Raw genomic sequence first — 20,900 nt, 5'->3', positions numbered from 1 at the left:
TGATGCTTACATTGTAAATTGTCAGTGGTACAGGAGTGATGGGAGTAGCAGATACTGGCACACACGCCTACAGCGCCCTCTCGTGGCTGTCAGTGTGGAAAAACAACACATATAAGTCGCTCCGGAGTATAAGGCGCAGGACCAGCCAAACCATGAAAAAAAGTGCGACTGATAGTCCGGAAAATACGTTAGTTGCCGCCGTTAACGAGCTATTTTTGAGAGCCCTAGCTGCAACATAGCTGACTAGCATGCATCGATAATGAGTCAAATGAAACCACATGTGTGAAGGGTCAGGGTCAACATTTCAGAGGGTTTACCTGACATGAGTTCCGCCCCGGGGGCAGCAGCGGCGGCGGCTGCAGCGGGGGCAGCTGCAGGGGCGTCGCCCGCTCCGGTGGACTCTGTCGGGTCAACCGAGCAACGAGCGTAAATGTGGCAGGTCAGAGCCCGCGGAGACGCGTCCATCGCAGCATTAAGGCAAAGAGGGGGGAGGAATAGTCAGCCTGGGACCTGACAGCACACTGCTAACGCCAAAAAGAGCTCGCAGTTAGAAAGGACAGGCTGCAAAATAAACACTGGCAGCACATATTCAAGATTCACACATTCGTCCAACACATCAAACAAAGCCATCGCTATCGAGTGGACATCTTTCCCAAAGTTTGAAACCCTGCTGTGATGCTGGCTACCCACCACAAAACAGGCTCATGAGGTCTCCGCTGTCAGTTTTGGGTGGGGGCACAGAGGAAAGGATGGGTGGGATTGCTGACACGTCGAATAAATCCGCTGGGGAAGGGAAGGGGTTAACATGGAGATGATGTTAAAATGGGACATCAGCAAACAATCTCAATGCATGCAAGAGCAAACAAACAGTGGCCTCCGCTCTTCTAGACGTCCTGCCTCCTTTTCCAACTTCCTTTTAGACGATATCGGCTATTCTTCAACCAAAATACTGTACAGTGCATTAGCATGGTCTTACAGCCGTGCAGCAAGTGCAAACGTAGATGTAACTTTGCCACAGCACGCGTGCTTGTCTGCTCCAAGTAACATGTGACAGTGAGGAAACAAGCAGCGGACGTTTAGTTCCGCCTCCAGCTGCACTTCATTATTGACAGGAAGTGATCATCAAAATACGCGCATATCATTCGTGCTCATAAGTCATAGTCTTGCTTTGAGGAACAAATGAATTCAATGCCTGGCTCAGGGGCGTCCAAACTTTTGTTGTTGTTACCGCGGGGCTGCATACTGAAATTCAAAGGATTCGAGTGGCCATTTTGATTTTTTTAAACGGGCTGAAGCTAACCCATGTAGATATACTAATAGATGTACTGTAGATATATTACATTTTTTCAACTTTTGCTGCTGTTGTTTTTGTTTAATGGTATTTTTAGAATAAGCCGCAGGTCAATAAGAAACACACTCTGGACCGCAAATGGCTCCCGGGCTGCACTTTAAACACCCCGGGTCTAGAACTGGAGAAGGACTTGTGTAAGGCTCTAATTGAGTAGATAAACATCCAGGAAAGACAGCATTTACATGAATGCAGAGCGTGCAAAACATGCTAAAGCAGGGGCGGCTGTTTTTTTAGTGGCTCACAGCATTTCAGCAAAAAAGTCACAATTTTACGAGAATAATGTCATAATATGATGAGGAAAAATAACGTCCTTTGGGTAGCACGACGTTTAAATATTAAAGACAGATGTCAGTTCTTTAAAAAGTCGTAAGATGACGAGAAACAAACAAAGCAAATGAATAAAGTTGTCACTTTTGGAAAATTAGGTTGCGGAAAAAGTTACACTGCTACGAGAATAAAGTGAAAATATGAAAGGAAATAAAGTCACCATTACAAGAAGAATATGTACAAGTGGAAGTAGATGGATAATTTACAAGAATTAAGTCAAAATATTACGAGAAAACGGTCGTATTCTATTGAGAAAAAAGGTCGCAATTTTATGACAATAAACTTGTAATATTATGATTCATAATAGAGTTGAAATATTTAAGAAAAAATATGTTGTTATATTTTTTTAAGTTGTAATTTTTGGAAAATTAGGTTGTCAAAAAAGTTATAATAATATAGGAATAAAATCATAACATTATCAACATGTACAAAGATTATTTAAGAAGAAAGTATATTTGGAAATTTAAAAAAAAAGCAAAAATGGGAAAAAAGAGCAAAGTTGATACTAATAATGCACTTTCTCACCTGTCGAGCAAAGCTGACATGCAGTGTTTCTTTTCAAATATCGCATCCTTTCATTTTTCAGCCTGTGGCTGGAACAACTTTGGACACCCCCGTACTAAAGTATTTAGTGAAAATTTTAAAACATGTTTTCTTATCTGGCTCGAGTAGACGACAACGCCGCCGTGTGACACAGCAAAGCAGGAAATGAGAGCACACCAGAGGGGGGGCAGCATGGATGCAAGAAGGGGAGTACCTGCTGTGAACAAGTCAGCAGTGGGCGCGGCCTCTGCTTTGGTGCACCTTGTGTCAGGCGTGGACTCAAAGAAAGCTACGAAAGCATGACCAAAATGCTCAAAACATGACAGCAGGCAATCACAATGAGTAGTAAATTCAGGCGCAGGTCAAGAGGAGCGAGGCAGCGCACACACGTTCCACGTTCGTCGTTTACCGCTGAAAAGATCGACCGCAGGGTCGGCGTTGGGGGCTACGGGTGCCGAAACGGTTGCCGTGGTGACGATGCCGGTGCTGGATGCGGAGGTGAAGAGCGATGAGGGTGAAGGGGGGGGCAGGGCAGAGCTAAACCCCGGGTTCTCCGCTGAGATCACGCCAAAAAGGTCTAGACCTGGAGATGCTGCGGTGGTGGTGCTACCATCTGAGGGGGCGAAGGGGTCTTGTGGGAAGATGAAGCGGGATGTTAGACACAAAAAAAACTAAAACACAATGGATGCTTGATGCCTCAAGCCATGAAAAATGCTGCATTCAAGAGACCTGGGAAGTTGGAAGTTTAAGACAGACGAAAACTGCCCTTTTTTTTATTTCGCCCGTCATCACAGTCCTGATGTGAAACATGAACACACGTGTCTTTTTCTTTTCTGTGTGTTCTGAAGATATAAAAACAGCTAAAAAGAGGCAGCTAAGAATGCAGGAAATGGGATGCACCTATTCCGCCTATAAAGCCTTCTGAAAAAAATCCCAAAAGCGCCAACAACGCTTCATTTCCCTAACATGACCTGCATATTAACCAAGCTACAGCGACATTGTTATCATTATTGTTATTAACATTGTTACGCCCAAAAACGACTTTACTGCCGTAGTGACACTTCGCCACACCATACCGGCTAGCTACTAGCCGACTAGCTTCACCACACACTCGCTCACGATGCCTCAGGCCACTAGCGAAAGGTAGCGCTACGTATTGGAGCTGCCGACACTGCTGCTGTGGTTTTGTTTTGGGGCTTGGAAAAGTTAGCGCTAGGCGTAGCGTTCCTTTCTATGTTGCTATGTGAAATCAATGCACCCAGGAAGGAGGTTCCCAAAATAGTGTAAGTATTCCATGTTATCATGAATGTACCTGTTACTACATGCTCACAGCATGGATAGAAAACCATAAAACCTTGTTGGAGCTTTTTAATAGCGGGCTATCTAGGCGGAATAGGTGTGTCCCATTATGTGCATTTATTAGCTGCCTCTTTTTACCTGTTTTTATATCTTTAGAACACACAGAAGAGAGAGAGATGTGTGTTCATGTCTCACATCAGGATTGTGGATGATGGGCACCGTTCCAAAAAATGTATTTTTCCTTGAAGTAGAGTACATCTGTATGGTGGATGGTGGTTAGCATATTCTGTGGTGGTCATCCATGTTTTTTGTTTACGTTCGACCTTTTGGGCTGTCTCTTGTGCACTCCAAGCGGGATATTTCCCACTTCCCACTGCTCTCAAATGCAGCAGAAAAGCTCCCATCCGCTCCTGTTGTCGTTTGTTGGCTAAACATCCCCGATGCACAGCATCTTGTTAGCTGGTCCTAACAAGAACTAAAAGCGTCCACCTGCCACGTGTCCTCCTTTTTTACACGGACATGTGAAGGCAAGTGATGAAAGAGAGGGAGGGAAGTGCATTGTCTTTTGTCTCCATGGCAACAAGAACTCAGAGCATCACGGAGCACCTCCTGGAAACGTTCAAGCCATACTGCTACAATAACTACAACACTTCGGGGAAGGCCATTTTCATGCCCCAGCTCCAAAAAGGCATCCTTTGGGACAACAGCAACAGAGATTAGAGCAAAGCCAGCAGGCCGTCTGTCAGGTCCAACATCAGTGATCTCAGACCTCACAAATGGACCAGAATTTCCACAGAAACACACCAAAATCTTCTAGAACGTCTTCCCAGAAGAGTAGAAGCTGGCATAGCCACAAAGGACGGGACCCACTCCACATTTCTCATCCTTCCATCCATCCATGCACACTCTTTCACACGCTCTTCTTTACTGTAGGTCACCCACCAGCTCCGGCGGTGGCGGACGGTGCTGCGGCCGGGGCGGCGGCGGCAGCGGCTCCGCCCTCCGCTGCTGCGGCAGAGGCCTCAGTGGCGGCAGCGGGTGCGGCGAAGGTGTCTGAGGTTCACACGCGACAGCAGATAGACGAAGGAGAAGAGACAGAGAAGTCAAGAGAGAAAAAGGGAGTCGGGACAAGAACTTGCAGCGCTGACTGGTTGCCGTGACACGAAGGTGACAGACGAATGGTGGTACAGACAAGGAGGCATTCTAGCAGAGAATATTCCACACGAAAAAACGATATGCGGTGATGGCACGTGTTTCAGCTCACGTCAGCAGCTGTGACAAGAGTTTGATAGAAGTGCTTTCCCGCTGCGTTGGAGAAAAGCACACCAGTCTATCAAACTCAAACTCCATATAAGATGGAAGCTGATTACGTCACCAATGGCCAGCATTTTAACACCAATGCATCGCCAAGGATCGATTGCTTCACTTTTCTTGATGCATTTTGCTTGCAGATTGTACACATCATTGAGTGAAGTACAGTGGAACCTCTGAGGTCGTACAATGTGGAACTCTGGGAAATAGCCCTCCAAAGTTGCCGAAAACATTCTAGTAACTTCCGGGACGCATCAAAAATGGATTCGGCGTGTTTTACTGTTTTTTGTGCTTTTTTTGCGACATGTTTTCCGCAAAGAAGGAGAATCAACAAGAAGAAGACTACAGTATACACAGAAAGTGATGTGAAGTTAGTGGACTTGCATTCAAAGACTCCAGCCTCATTTGCTATCAAAGAAGGGGTACAGTCATCTCACGTTTATCGCCGTTCATTGTTTGCAGACCCCAATGCAGTCAAGGGTGAATTTCTACAAAGTACTCAATATTAATAAATGGAGTATTTTCATAGTTAGAGCATACAAAACCTGTTGTTGCCATTATTAGAGCTCTGTAGACATAAAATAACACCCCTATAGTCACCATTACGCTCCCATTCTTCTTCTTCTTCTTCTTCTTTGTTTACACTACGTTGCACAACTGTCATGCGCAGGCTACGGGGTCACTGCAGGGACACAAGAGACAGCCGCCGCTTTAAACATACCATGCTACCGAGCTAACTACTTAGCCTCCAGTGTGTTTATTCTAAACTTAAGAAAGTGTTTCAAAAGGATTGGGGAAGAAGGACAAAGTAAGGAGCCACCACTTCCAGACGGAATGAGACGGCAACTTTGTTTCAGTCTATCACGTCGGACTGACATGAAATATCTTGAAATATGTTTTGACCAATAACAGGCCACAGTCAACCACGAGCAGCCATCATTTATTCATGTGTGAATGGTTGTTTGTCTACATGTGCCCCGTGATTGGATGGCAACCAGTCCGGGGTGTACCCTGCTTCCTGCCCAAAGTCAGCTGGGATAGTCTCCGGCACACCCCTGCGGCCTTCGTGAGGGGAAGCGGCACAGAAAAAGGACGGATGGATAATTTTGGAAAAAGGCGATTTTCGAACCTCAACACAGCGAGTGACGACTCATTTTAGCAAGTTTTATAACTTCTTTTTACGCGTGTGTGACAGTTAAAAGAAGTGTATGCAGCGGGTTCCTCCAGCTGCCTCGAGGGCGCCAACATTTGAACGTACTACAAGGTTTATACCCCGCCTGGTCGTGCTTTGATGCGTAAGCTACGCCGACATCACAGACGCAAGCACACTTGTTGTGTTTGTTGCCAGCAAATGATATCAATTTGGCAAAGTTGACCTGTTAAGAATGGCAAAGCAATTCATTGAATGTATTGATGATAACCACACAATGACCCCAAATTATTGCTTGCTTCGCTTGCCACACAGTCATGGCCAAACATATTAGCATTATGCTAGCCGGCAGTGGTTTTCTTATATTTTTGCGTTTCAAAAGCAACATCATTTGGAGCGAGCCGCATGCCGTCCCTTTAAGAATATAACAAAAATGAACAACTTGACTATTTTAGATTTGTAGGTTTTATTATTAACAGTGGTCTTTATTTATTTATACTTTATTTGTAACTTGAACTTTATTTGTGCACCTGTATGAGCCTTAAGGTCACTTAAGAATCGTACAGTCATGAATGTTTTATCTGGGACAGATTATTTTTAACTCCGTTAAAAGAAAATATTTCAAAAAGCAAATAAATCAGTCGTCAATTATCATCCTGAAATATGTACAGTAGTACCTCGCATAACATAAACCTCCTTTACATAAATTCCACTGAACGTAAAGACTTTATGTAAAGTGTTTGCTTCGTTTTACAGAACAAATTCCATGTAACATAAAGCGTCAAGTCAGTGCAAGTCTTTTTTTTTTCAATCAACTTTATTAATGCCTCAAGTCGGTGCAAGTTCAGACTAACACTTGGTGACGCTTTCTGACGCATCACGCTCTCATTGGCTGATTATCGGGGCCTTTGATTATTAAAATTTTGCACACAGCATCATCGTGTAGTGCGTGTGCGTTTGTCTGTGAGACCAGCTGACTCTTACACTCGGTGAGTCGCGTTTCGACTCAGGCTAGTCCTCCTCCTCCTTCCTGCCTCCACTTGCGCTCCTGATCAAGACATCTCGTGAACTGTAGGATTGTTTTTGTTTTTCAGTTTTATTCATTTACATTAATCTTGTTTATTACCTTATTTTATATTGGAATGTTACTCTACTATGTTTATGCTAACGTTTTCTTATATTTTCCCACCATATTTGGTGGACTTTGAATATTTTGAAGTGCCAAAGGGGTGAGTTTGGGAAGATCTTGGAATGGATTAGGCTATTTACATGTATTTTACGCTTCGTATAACATAAAATCCCTATAACATAAAGGTTCTCGGAACTGATTATTTACGTTGTAAGGGCGTCTACTGTATTGTGTTTGACCTGAAAGGTTCCACTCTATTAGCACATTTTCTGTGGTTGCACTTTAGATGACAGCCTGCAAATTCCAGTCACATGATTTTATCAATAAAAAGCTTGTTACAAGGCAGGGTTACAAGGTAAGGAATAATATGATCTCATCTGTTAGTTGAGGAAGTACTGCAGCTGAACAACAGTGAGTATTATCATTTACATTCAAAGGTCAAACTAGTGATGAGCGCTATCTCCAGTCCCTCTACGTCCTCATCACATGACACCACAAAGACGTTTACACTCTAGTATCATGTCCCGCTCTGCAAAAAATGCTGACAACATGAATTTGGGCTGTACTTTAAAATGCTACCACGTATGTGCATGCAACTGAGTGTGGCATCACATCATCCGCAGGGTTCTGGGTGGGGCGGGAACTGAGCTTCCCAGGGCGGTTCTATGATACAGAACCCCTGGAAGCCCACTAACCTCCTAACAGATCCATATTGGTGGCGCCAGGGGAGGAATCGGCCGCTGTGCTAGTGGGAGGAGCTAGAGAGACTCCGGCCTCTGGTGCCGCAGGGGTGGGCGTGGCCCCCGTGGGGGACTGGGCGGCCTCCGCTGCGAGGGTGGGCTCAGCTAGCAAGGAGTCGCCCATTTCTGCGAGTGCCGACGAGGAAGGGGGGAGTGCGGGGGGGTCGGCGTCCCCAAATTAAAGGCGCCAAAGTAAGCAGGAAGCAAAAAGAGGCAGCCATGGCACCCATTTACAAAAATAAAGGTCAAATTCAAATCAAGCCCAGTTAAGATCATTTGGAATTGAAAAGCAAAATCCAGATTGTAACCAAATCAAAAAATAGCAAACAACCCCCAAAAAAATTTAAAAAAAGCCCCCGTTAGAAACCAAAACCAGACAATGGAAGATGCGGAAGGTAGGGGGGAGGAGAGAGAGAGAGAAACAAGAAAACTCAGACTAAAGAAGAAGAACAGCTTAGAGGACACAAACCAGGAGGTAAACGTGACACATCCCAACACACTGACACACTTGGAGGGCCTCCGTTACGGAGGTCACCTGAAGGATAAAGAAGGAACACTCACCCGAGCCGAGGAGGTCTGTGCAGGACAACACAATCATTATTACAGGATGTTTGCAAGAACATGTAAACATGTACAGGTATATGCTGTACCTACCTCCCCAGGACGTGGGGGCTGCTGACGTTGCTGGGGGGCCAGAGGAGGAGAGGGGATCCAGGTCCAGCAAGGAACTGGAGAATAACGTGAAAAAAATATTAATGTACTCACTTCCTTACATCACACTTTTAAAAAGTCCCAAAGATCGACCTCCCACTGTAAACATAGAACATATACAGTATATACGTACTTACTGTATTTATATATATTTGAGTATTTATGTACGCCTTCTATCTCTTACCATAAAACATAGCATATTTACAGTCATGGAAATCATGATTAGACCACTAGGGGTGCAACCATACACTAAATTCACGGTTCGGGTCTGTTCGATACGTTTGTGTTACGGTTCGATATTTTTTCGATACAAAAAATAAATTACCTTGCCTTTTTTAATTTGAATTTTATTGAAATTGCCAACATTTTTCAACATTTCCAGCACGGTATGACTGTGGGAGGCGGAGCTCAGCGGCTCCGTGCTTGACAATGCAACCTAAGCCAGAGTAGTCGATCGCAGATACACTGAGCTTTCAGCACAGAGCGCCGTCAGAAGTTGATGAAATAAATATGAAACATCATATTGTTCGATACTGGGGTCAGTTCACATGTGTATTGAACGGTTCGATCCAGATACATGTGTTGTTACACCCCGACAGACCACCCTTGTTTCTTCACTTTCTTGTTCATTTTAATGCCTGGTACAACTAAAGGTGCCTTTGATTGGACAAATATAACAATGACAACAAAAATAGCTCATATGAGTACATTTTTTGGCAGGACAATGCTATAACTATTCATGTAAGAACTTACTGTAAGTGATTTTGGTGATCATCAAGAAAAGCATGGAAGTTGCTGGATATCAGCTCTTAAATGAAATGAATGTCCTAACAAATGTACCTTTAGTTGTACCAGGCATTACAATTATATTCATGATATTTTGATTTTATTACGCAGTCGTGAACCAACTGCTAAAAAATAATGTCTATAAATGACCTTGTCCACTCGTAATGTTTATGAATTGCCTTAATCTATAGCTGACTTCCTCGCTTTTTGGGGCAACGTAGCGCAGGTGAAACAGCGCTTCTGAGTAACTTTGGGTTTTTTTGGGTGTTTGCAGGAATTCCGCCTGGCAACAACAGCGGCCACATGAGCCGTTACATACTCTTCCGCTGGCTCCGGTGCAGCTGGAGCCGCGGCGGCAGCGGCGGCGCTCTCCCCAGGCGGAGGCTGCAGTGTGGGGACGGCGTTTGAGGATTTGGCCGGAGTGGAAGTTGGAGACACGTTGTTTGTGGGAGACCCCTGGAAGGTACGTGACGGCTGCTCACTCCATGGGCCAACAGACACAAGTCTAGAAGCTGTTTAAAACCTGCAGCTTACCTTAGTTGGAGACCTAGAAGAACGGAAGGGAAGGGAGACATTTTGATTAAGTGTCATTTTCTTTGACAAGAGACTCGACAAATTTGCTAAATGTTGCTCCACATAGTGCATCATTTGAGCATATGAAGGGTTTTATTCCAAAAGCAACGTATTCATGACATTCAGACAGTAGTCGGCTGAGCAATGATTCATTTTTGTGCTAAATGAGCACATTTATGAATCCGGGAATAAACCTCTTCATATTTTTCACAAGAATTTAGCAGTTATTTAAAAATAATGATTGTAAATACATTCATATTTGTATTTACTTAAATTCATATTCAGTTATTTGAAGATCTTTTATTACACATGAATCCCTGACTCCTTATTATAATATAATAGAAAAATGACAAAAATAATTTGATTTAATGGAAAATGAAAGCAATTTGATAGCAAAAATGTAGAAATATAGCCGCAATTACAGATTTCTACTAAATTCTTGTGTGGACACATTGTTATGATTCTATTATTATTATTATTATTAAGTATGACTGAGACAACACACACTTGTCTCGTACGGCATGTGTGTCTTGTAGAGCTCACACATGCACACACACACACACACACACGCACACACGCACGCACACACACACACACACATAACATGTAATCTACAGCGTCCTAATAGACTCTATTCCCATGGGGATCACCTGATAGCCTCCCATGGGAATAGCACGTCCGTTTACGTGCTCGGGGTAAATAAAGTAACATTCAAAGAGATTACAGTCCGCCGCCGCCCCAAAGCCAACACACGGTTGATGCTCACCCTTCACTGGGGGTTCCAAATGAACGAAAAAGGGGGGATAAAAGAGAGGAAGGGTTAAAGGAAAAGATAGGAATACAACAACTAGAAGGGCACCTTGTAGATCACAAACCTACAATGCCCACAAATTCATCTCTCAGCTAATTAACAAAAAAAAGTGATCATTATTTGAAATGTATGACATATCATTTTACTAAATAGTATTTCATTTTTAAATATTTCATTATTGTTATGAATAAATAAATTCAATAAAAAAATAGATTTAAAAGGTAAACTCTTTAAAGCAATGGGGATTTTTCCCAGAGAAATTAATGAATAAAAACAATATTTGAAAAACTGGGAGAAAAATCCTGAAAAAAAAATCAAGTTCTCTGTAATTTCTTGAGGTGGCATGAATGTGATCCTGCTCACAAGCAAACAAACAAAACCTCTCTAAATGTGATCCTAAAGCCACGAATGAATGAAATTAAAGTTAAAAATAAAGCTCCAAGATGACACTAAAATTCAAAATTACCCCTTCTTGCCGCCTTTTACGTCCTCCAAGCCATTCATGTGCGTTTCCAGAGACTCCAGGATACTGCTGGGAGCCTGACAAGAAACAAAACAACACCGTCATCAAGGTTGAAATAAGGAAACTCCCACATCAGAACACACAACGGTCTACACCAGGGGTGTCCAAACGTTTGTCCAGTGTGGGCCACATGGAGAAATGAAAGCATGCAACTTTGCCACTTTGATATTTTGTAAAGCTATGCTAACAAGTTATATATATTTAAACTGCATCTCAGCTTTGTGATATAAGTGAAAAAGTAGGGATGAGCGATGTACTGTACAAGTATCTGCATCTGCATCTGCATCTGTATCTGTATCTGTATCTGCATCTGCATCTGTATCTGTTCACCCATCTAAATTATCCATATCCGTATCTGTACTCGGAGCATAAACCTGAAGTGGGCGTGGTTTAAGCGGAAATGGGCAGGGCTTAAATCAGTACATTGTTTTAAGTGTGAAATTGACATGGATTGATCAAAGGTTGCTATATTTATTGTTTATGATTCATCCATATGTGTACTATGTATGTGTGAAAGTCACCTGTAAGACTTTATTATTTCATTATTTTTGAATGATGTGTGTGACGTTGGTGATTCATGCAGACATCCGTTGATGGCAAAGAGGGAAATAATCTGTCAGCCTTGTTCACTGTAGCTTTCTCTAAAGCAGCGCGTTCAGGCCTACAAGCACCACTTTCCAACTTTATATCACCAGACAAATTATAAGCAAGCAGACGGAAACAAAACAACAACGTCAGTGACTGACGCGCGAGCTGTCTTGTGAAATGCACCGCATGCATCACGAAACAAGTTCAAGATTGCAACGTGCATCCTGCAACGTATTGAGAGGGGTGTAATGTTTGACCACGATTATGTATACAGTGCAGTATGATAGCCATACAGGCAGAATGTTTGATGCAGCTGGGCAGGTGTACCTAATGTTGTGACCAGTCAATGTATGTTACTGTTACCACTCTAAAATTGCCAAAGGAAAGTTAACAAAATTGTTATATTTTAGGTAGCACGCCTGTTTTATGATGACTTCATGGAATAAGACAAAAATACATTTCAAGGAAAAAAGCGGCAATGCTATCCCAACTGAGTTGCACAAGTGACTGACGCAACACAAGCCTGCACAGCGCTGTCCTGGCAAATGCACGGCGTACTTCACCAAACAAGTTTACCAAGCAACTTTAGATACAAACCGAAATAGAGGCGAGCTGAGGAAAACCTAATAAACGCCACACGAGCCCTTTTCAACTTGCCAATTGCGCCGTGTACGTGAATGAGGCACCGCTCAGCTCCCATGTGGCTCCAGCCCAGACGGCGTGTCTTGGGAGGGGCGGTCGCTGTGTGTGACTGGCCAATCACAGAGCGTGAAGAGCGAATACATAATGAGGATTTTCTTTTCATCACAATTACGAATAATGACGAGATATACTCCTTTCATGCTCGTATTCGGCAAAAATGTTTATCACGAGTATCCGGCTCATCCCTACGAGAAAGCATATTTCCCCCAAAAATACATATTTATTTTCTTTTGTTTGATTCTCCTATTACTTTTTTAAAATAATGTATTTTTACTTTAATGTTTTTTTTTTTTATTTATGTTTATTCTCATAAAATTGTGCCTTTGTTTCCTCATTGGAATACGAGTTTTTTCTCTTAATAGTTTAACTTTACTCTTGTAAAATTGCAACAATTTTTTTCCATTTCGGCTACTGTTTATTCTTCTTGAAAATTGTCTTTGTGTAATAATAATTTGACTTTATGTCCAGAATATTTAGACTTTATTCTCGTAACATTAGATAACATTATATAAATTATTCCGCAACCTAATTTGACAAAAATTACAACTACATTTTTTTTGTTTCTCATAATATTACAACTTTAATAATAATAATAATAATAATAATAATAATAATAACAATAATAATAAATGTTTTCTTGAGTATTTCAACATTTTGCTACTAACACGATGTCATTTTTCCTCATAATATTAGGACTTTATTGTCATAAAAGTTTTTGTCGTTAGAGCCCAACTTTTTTCTCTTAAAATGTTTTTCTTTTTTTTTTGTTAAATTGTATTTTTAGAATGTGCCGCGGGCCAATAAAAAAACAGCCACGGGCCACAAACGGCCCCCAGCCCGCACTTTGGACACCACTGGTCTACACCTACATTATAAATGACCAGGATTTAAAAACAGAAGACCCAACACCAGCGCTTCAAAAAACCCACACCCATACATGCACACACACACACACACACACACAATCAGCGTGTACTGTACATCTGACTCGTGTGTCAAACAGGATTAAAGTCAACATGCCGGCACGCCATCCTGCAAACAGGCACTCGGCCTGCGTTACTACGGTTACCGCTTCCTCGAGAGGTTTAAAAGGACAGTCGTCATCGTCCGAGTCTGCCAGGTCCGCCACCACCCCCGGGTGGAGACACTGAGGTCAGTGGTGGGGGAGGGGTGGGTGGGAGATGGCAGTGGGTGAAACGTGGCGTACGTGTGCGTGCATGAGTGCAGCATTCGTGCACGTTACCAATCTTAGTCTATTGTAGGAATTCGATGGAGAGATGATGGGGTGACTCACGTAGTTGATGTCAGGAATGTCATTTTTGTCAACTCCAACTGTCTGTAGAGAGAAATCAAGTTTTAAAAAAACAAAACGCCACTATTTATTTTATAATGTGCACGAGTGGTCGGCAGGTACCTCTGCCAGCTTCATGAACTCGCCAATCTTTGTCACTCGGGTCAGGAACCTCTTGTAGATCTCCAAAGCCTCTTTACAATCACTCTTTTTCATTTTGAAGTATTTCTCTGCACAAAAAAACATCACAATCTATTTTAGGAGCCGATATAAAGGAATTATGACATCATACTGAGAAATCTGATTTTTAAAAAATAGCTACGATAACCGATCATTTAAAAAAATGCTCCAATGAAGCGAGATTACCTGTACTGGGCAGGTGAGCAAATCAAGCGCTCCTTTTTTCTCCTGCCTGTGACGTTAACGGGCTGCTGTAACTTCCCCCGAGCTCACTTGTAAACATTCACGTTTCGAGGAAGACCAACATTCACACTCACATTCATACCTCGCCACTGAACCTAACATGCTAATTTTGGGAACGTGGGAGGAAACCAGAGTACCCGGAGAAAACCCACGCACGCACGAGGAGAACATGCAAACTCCACACAGACATTCGAACTCATATCTTCCAGATCTCCTGACTGTGTGGCCAACATGCTAACCACTCGTTATCGGTACCATATCGGTCTTGAGGCGCACAAAGTTATCGGTATCAGTATCAGTTTGAAAAAAAAGATATCGTGCATCTCAAATCTATTTTTTTGTCCGTTTCTGGTTACTATGGTGTTGCCAGACGGACCTAATAGGTTGATGATGCCATCGTTGTAGGATGCAAAGAGTTTGACCAGGTCCTTGAAGAGCAGCATGAAAGCGGCGTTGATGATCCCGTTGTTCAGCTCCTTGGGGTGAACCTGACCAGAGAAAGGGGAGAGCTTTCTTCCCACTGGTGTAATCCAATCAAAACATAGAAGCAAATGGGAATTCTTGTAGCCGGACTTACGTCAAACTCAAGGAGCGTGTCGATCTGAGTCTGCAGGACAGGCATGCCCTTCAGGAGCTTCTCTGTGGTCATGGTCCTCATCACGCCTTCGGCCCTGGTTTACAAACACAACGTGCTCACACTAAGACGTGCAAATGAGCCGAATGGAAGAAACCAATTCCACCAAACGTCTATGAACCGATAATGTTCACACATTTGTGTTTGGATTCTGGTTTCCGGTTTGACTTTTGGGCATTTCTGTAAAACGTCAGGTACTTCCTGTACTAGCTCACCGCTGTGACTTCACATCTGTATCAAGAATCAGTCACTGCTGACTGTGGTTCTGGTGACGTACCCCTTCTTCACTCTGGTGAAGTCAAACGCCATCTGGCGGTATGCAAAGGCTTTCTCGTTCAGGTATCGCCCGTACCGTCTGATGAATGTAGACATGTCGTAGCCTTAAGAAGAGAGCAGATAATGTCCATCATGTATCGTTTTCCACATTACCAACTCATGAAGAGGGGCCGTGCCAGTGTGCTCATATGGGAAGCAGCTGATCTCGACACGAGAATGCCTTATTACGTAAGTCAGGCATGGAGGCATCAGCTGTTTGTTTTTGGCGGGTTTTACCGTGAGAGCCAGTTTTGTCGATGAAGTTGCTGAGGTTGAACAGGGAGGTCCTGGAGGCCAAATACTGGATGAACCTCTGCAGGGAAAGACATTCAAGGATGCTTTTTCAGCCTCAAAACCATGTGCTTCTAGACAGCTCTTGTTGGCTCACCTCATTCCCGTGCACACACATGTGGTGGGTGGTGACGAGGGCCTTGAAGACCACCACCCAGCTGGCGTTGGTGGCCCGCTCGAACAGCGTGTCGGCCATCTGGGGGATGTTGACGTTGGTGGTGTTGGTGGCCGACACCAGGTCTGGAAGACAAACACGGCCACTTTTATTTAGCATCGTCATTAGTAGTAGTAGTGGAAATGGGAAACCATGCCCCACGGAATCCAGCAGATAGATGCAATTTGCATTTGATATGTAATACAGAGCAGTGATTCAACAATGAAACCATGTGTATTAAAAGCCACCACCCTTGTAGTTTGAGCATAGAAAACCTGTTTACGACCTGAAAATGTTTTTAACATTATTAGAGCCCTCTGACATGAAATAACACCCCTATAGTTAATATAATATATTATATACAGTATCTATATCTATACAGTATATTGTATGGACTCACACAGACACACATAACCCTAGCCGACAGTTTGTCTCATTTCATTCACTTACTACACGCATACACAGTAATCCCTAATTTATCGCGCTTAATTGGTTCCAGACCCGACCATGTTTAGTGAATTTCTGTTAAAGCAGGATTCAATATTAGCACAGAGTTCCCTCGCTCTATCGCGGTTCACCTTTCGCAGACTTTTTTTGTGCTTTTTTTTTTTTATTACAGCGTATGAACGCGTCAATCAGTCTCCTTCGTGCTGCCCTGCCGTGTCTCCTGTGTCATAGCTAGCTTGCTTGCTTGCAGTCTTTGTAGGTTTGCAAGTTTCTCCTCGACAAAACCCACAAAGTCGACGAAACGTCCTGTGCCCAAAAGGCAGAGGGGGATTCTAACCATTGCACAAAAGGTTGGACTACTAATATTCGGTTCGGGCAGGGGGGCTGCAACAGGAGAAGTACTACAGCAATATGTTTTAACAAGGACATAAAAACGCTACAGTACAGCAGAACGGCGACAGGATGAAAAGGCGCGGTCAGAGTAGTGAAATACGCGTGAGTCACTTAATCATTTCCTGTGTCCAACCTAATAGGTTGGTCATTAAAATTGAAACAAAGGTTAGAAGTTTTTGGAGAGTGTTTAAACAAGAAGGAAATGTGAGTAAATGTTAATGCCTGTCTGAGAAGAGCGTATAAAGTGTATGGTCAGGGGATGCAGCCTTAGAACATACAGTATATAGTAATTGTGAAAAAATGTAATCGGCCACTTCGCAGATTTCGCTTTTTATGGGCTATTTTGGGAACCTATCCCTCGCGATAAACAACGGAAAACTGTAAATGGAATATTTTTGTAGTTATGGCATAGAAAACCTGTTTATAACCTTCTAAATACACTTTTTAACATGATTAGAGCCCTCTAGACATGAACAGCCATAGAGACACCTTTACATCTGTATTACCCAATGTAGTAGATATAGTCAGAGAAAATAAGACGTATTAGACGTGAATCAGACAGCATAGACTCACACGTTAGCAGTTTCTTGTTGTTTATTCTGGACAGCGTACTTCCGCCATTACAAGCCACTCGTAGTAGCCATTATAGTCACAGTAAATGTGTTCCCTTGGGAACCTTTGTGTGGGGAGTCTAGCACCAGTCTCACCGAACACTGACACCTAGTGGCCAATGTAGAATACAGTAATAGATTCACATTTACAATGCTTCTTCTGCCTCGTATTTGTATTTTAGTTCATTTACTGAGCTCATTTCACCATTTTATGCTTGAAAATGCTTGATTTAGACCAAGAATAAGTTCAATTTGCTTAAATATGCATATGGAGTAGGTGGCATTCAAGCACAAAACAGCGATCATTTATAAATTCAGTAATTTTGGAAAAAACGCAATAGATTGAGGGAGCGATGATGATGATGATGCTATGTTAGATACGCGTCAGAGTTGCCAGGTCTCGCGAGAGAAACACGTGACAAGCCCAAACAGGGAACTTCCAACTTTGCAAGCAACTTTAAGTTGCTTATAATAAGCGGACCTGGCAACACGGATACATGTACCCAGGCCGTTTGAATACATGACTACAGCATGTCTTCTGAATGCCTTAATTTTGTATTTTGTGCTTGAAAATGCTTAATTTAGGCCAAAAATGTACTTAAATATGGATATTTTTCATATTTGTGGCTAATACCAGGCTGCAGTAAAGTGTGAAACGGTGAGGAACCGCGATATGATTTTTTTCATGAATATTTTTGGAGAAACCGTGAGAGAGTGAAGCTGCGAAAGTCAAAGCGCGAAGTGGCGAGGGCTGACGGTATGAAGATGTTGTTCGATGAATACTGCTAAAACTGCTCAATTCTATTTTCCATTACAGCTCTTGTATGGCAGGTGTCCCTATTATTATGTTCGTAGAGTGTAAATGAAGTAGAGGTTGAGTAAAGATAAGTGCTATGCTGTCCCCTGACACTGATGTCTAAAAAAAAGGGGGGGAAAGAGGAGAGCATCAACTATTGGCAGGCAGCTTCGTTAATGGAAGCAGATATAGTGAGCAGGCCTTGGCCTTGCTTTAAATAGACACAGATATTAAACGGTAGACAAGAGGAAGAAGTGCAGTGAGCTAAGGGGAGGACGGTGGTAACACGACAGAATAGCAGGCTGGACATGAGGGGTGAGGAGTGGAAGGGGGGGCTTGGAAAGAGATTATATCTAATCACTCGTCTCAGTCTTCCTGCCCAGCCCCCTTCAGGACATCAGCCACACCTGTTTTGACACACCATCTCCAACGTTCTGCATTTTTATGGACTAAATTGTACAATTTCTTGTTGTTTCCATATTGTCAGTGTTGCAATACGCCCCCAACGTGCATGACCCACAATGGGTGCTTATACTACTGCCATACATGATATTGTCATGTCACAGCTACAAATGATTGTTAATTTGACATTACATACAACCATATCAGGTCATATTAGTAACCTGTGTGATCATTTTTTGCATTTTTGTTGCTGTGCAGGTTTTCAGTGTCAGCTCTCTGCTTTATGTCATGATATCATCACCTATAGTAAACAAACAGGCAGTATGTGACACATACTGTCAGTGTGTGTGTGTAATAAGGATTGTCCAAGCTAAATAAAGACTCTTACGGTAATCCACAGGCTGCAGAAGCACTGTAAGAATGAACTATGAGCTCTCCTGGTCATTAGGTACACCTGCACACCATCCACTGCAAGACTTGTACCAACACACATATGCTTTTACAAAGACAAATGCTCTCTTTTCCATTCACCCTCTCCCACACTGTCCTATGGAGAGTCCTTTCTAATAACCCGATAACCCCGTTTGAATACAAGAGAGGTGTGAAAATATTAGGAACAGCTTTCACCGTGATGCCACGCACTTTTTGCACCACGACACACAACAAAAACAAAAGTGACGTTTTTTTCAATACAGATTTTGTATTGGATCTTAATAATAATAATAATAATAATGTTCTTGACAGATCGGCACCCTGGACATTGGCAACCAGGTCATGTGACCACAGCAAGTCTCATGACGTCCCAGACTGTCCTAACACTGAACTTATGGTGAGACTGCGCTCAAGAAGACATTGGACTTTTGGGTAAATGCTTTAATAGCAACATTATTTACCCGTGATGACAGCACTGCATGTCACGTTTCTTCGTTGTCATGGAAACGGACTCTTTATCACTAAGATAGCGCCGCTGCAGTGTACTCTTAATTGATTAAATGCACGGTTTGGAATATGTGTGCTCAGATTTATTTTGAGCCGCTGTTGAGTCAGTTGACCTTGTGTGCGTGCATGCGCACGTGCGTGTGCGTGTGTTCTCTATGTTCTCTATGAATGCCCCCCAGTGTCCATTTGACCACAGCGTCTAATTAGTGGTCGTGTTCTCAAGCTGAGAGAGAGCAATATAATGTGACTTCCAGCAGAGTTTTATTGGTGTTTATTTTAATTTAAGCCTTTAATATTTACAAGTTAACAAACATACAATTTACCAACCGCAACAACCACCAGTGCACTCACAATAATGCCGTAATGCAAATTCATCCCTGACACTCAGGCCTGTCATTTGCCCTCTCTCTGTCCTGTCATTTCACTGCCAACCCCTGACATTCTTAATCAGTTACCATGGCTACAACACTGCACCAACAACATGCACACCCCAGGGCCACATGTGCTTTGCAAAAACACCACCCGAAGGAGTAAAAATAACACTTTATATCAATCTAAAATACCATGGACCATGCTAGTCTGTCATAAAACACACAGAAACACTTGACGCTATCTAATATAGTTCCAGGCGACTGTTATTGGTGAGTAGCATGTTCTCCCCCCATTAATATCTAGGTTAGAAACACAGAAAGAGAAGCACGGTGGCCTATATACCACGACAAGGCGGCCTAGAAATAGACACAAACAAGAAATGCATTCAAATAGTCTTGGATTGTCTAGAAGTGATCGCTCAAAGGTCTTTCAGGCGGTGTGCATGCATGTGGAGCACCTCTACGAGCAACCATGCATGCAACACATGCACAGCAGCAGATGCCTGCAGTTTCGTCTTAGCTCCAAGAAGCCAAAGAAAGGCGGTCTTAACATCGACGCCTTTTGCTGTGTAAATAATGCAGGACAGTCATTGGCTGATTAGTGAATTATTCACAAGAGGGAGCGGATCACAAGATATGTAGCCTTCGTCCAAGAAGGCGGTGAAGTGTACTTATAGATAGATCAAAATATATCTGTTGCTCTGCGTGTCAATATTAGTCAATATTTTACGTCGGGCTGTCGTAGTGATTCATCCTGGTTTGCCTGTGCTGTGATAAAGCCGTTAATGGAGCTTCTTATTTAGCTTTTATGTTTTATGTAGAAAAACACTTTCATTTGTACATTGTATTGATTTGCAGGTGGGTTATGATTAGAGGCTGGGGTTAGGGTCAATTTTGGGAAGGGTTAAGGTTAGGCGTGTGGCGACGGTCAAGTTCTGTTATACTATTTTCTCATAAGAAAGCACGGAAATAGCAATAATTACCTGCACGGGTAATTTGTTTCAATGTTAAAGTGTATCAAGAAGTTAACCAGCTTAATATTAATATGTTTAACTAGAATAAACCTTCTCAAACGCTGACAACTAATGCACTGAAAAACAAAACAACACACTGCTGAAAGTTGCTACTCTTGTTAGGTACTCTCAATCTGGAGTTGATGTCTATATTATCTACTTTCTAGTTGTATTCTAGTAAGACGGACAAATATTCAAAGTGAAACAATTCCTGGGCGAATTAAAAAACAATTTTGCCATCGTAAGTCATGGAAATGGCAATAACCCGTTCCAGGG

General features: G+C 42.7%; 1 protein-coding gene across 11 annotated transcripts in view; it reads right to left on the bottom strand.

Annotated features, from left to right (window-relative positions):
• The window catches only part of LOC129171963 (clathrin coat assembly protein AP180-like), a 30,205-nt gene that overhangs the window by 7,597 nt on the left and 1,708 nt on the right, over positions 1–20,900 (bottom strand). For 8 of the 11 annotated variants that reach the window (XM_054761166.1, XM_054761169.1, XM_054761168.1 and 5 more), the window contains exons 3-18: positions 15,596–15,738; positions 15,445–15,520; positions 15,170–15,272; positions 14,836–14,929; positions 14,635–14,746; positions 13,959–14,065; positions 13,839–13,880; positions 11,198–11,271; positions 10,687–10,692; positions 9,882–9,894; positions 9,667–9,803; positions 8,505–8,578; positions 8,412–8,426; positions 7,806–7,976; positions 4,463–4,573; positions 318–401 (exon numbers count right to left, since the gene is read on the bottom strand). In XM_054761166.1, coding sequence (XP_054617141.1) covers positions 318–401; positions 4,463–4,573; positions 7,806–7,976; positions 8,412–8,426; positions 8,505–8,578; positions 9,667–9,803; positions 9,882–9,894; positions 10,687–10,692; positions 11,198–11,271; positions 13,839–13,880; positions 13,959–14,065; positions 14,635–14,746; positions 14,836–14,929; positions 15,170–15,272; positions 15,445–15,520; positions 15,596–15,738 — 1,362 coding nt within the window. Of the gene's footprint in view, positions 1–317; positions 402–690; positions 784–2,435; positions 2,511–2,630; positions 2,853–4,462; positions 4,574–7,805; positions 7,977–8,411; positions 8,427–8,504; positions 8,579–9,666; positions 9,804–9,881; positions 9,895–10,686; positions 10,693–11,197; positions 11,272–13,838; positions 13,881–13,958; positions 14,066–14,634; positions 14,747–14,835; positions 14,930–15,169; positions 15,273–15,444; positions 15,521–15,595; positions 15,739–20,900 lie in introns of all 11 variants that reach the window. The other 3 variants (XM_054761177.1, XM_054761167.1, XM_054761175.1) reach the window with 3 other exon arrangements.

Source organism: Dunckerocampus dactyliophorus, chromosome 19, assembly GCF_027744805.1.
Source record: "Dunckerocampus dactyliophorus isolate RoL2022-P2 chromosome 19, RoL_Ddac_1.1, whole genome shotgun sequence".
NCBI classification, from domain to species: domain Eukaryota; kingdom Metazoa; phylum Chordata; class Actinopteri; order Syngnathiformes; family Syngnathidae; genus Dunckerocampus; species Dunckerocampus dactyliophorus.
The sequence above is the reverse complement of the archived record's forward strand: the minus strand, read 5'-3'. Positions and strand labels throughout refer to the sequence as shown.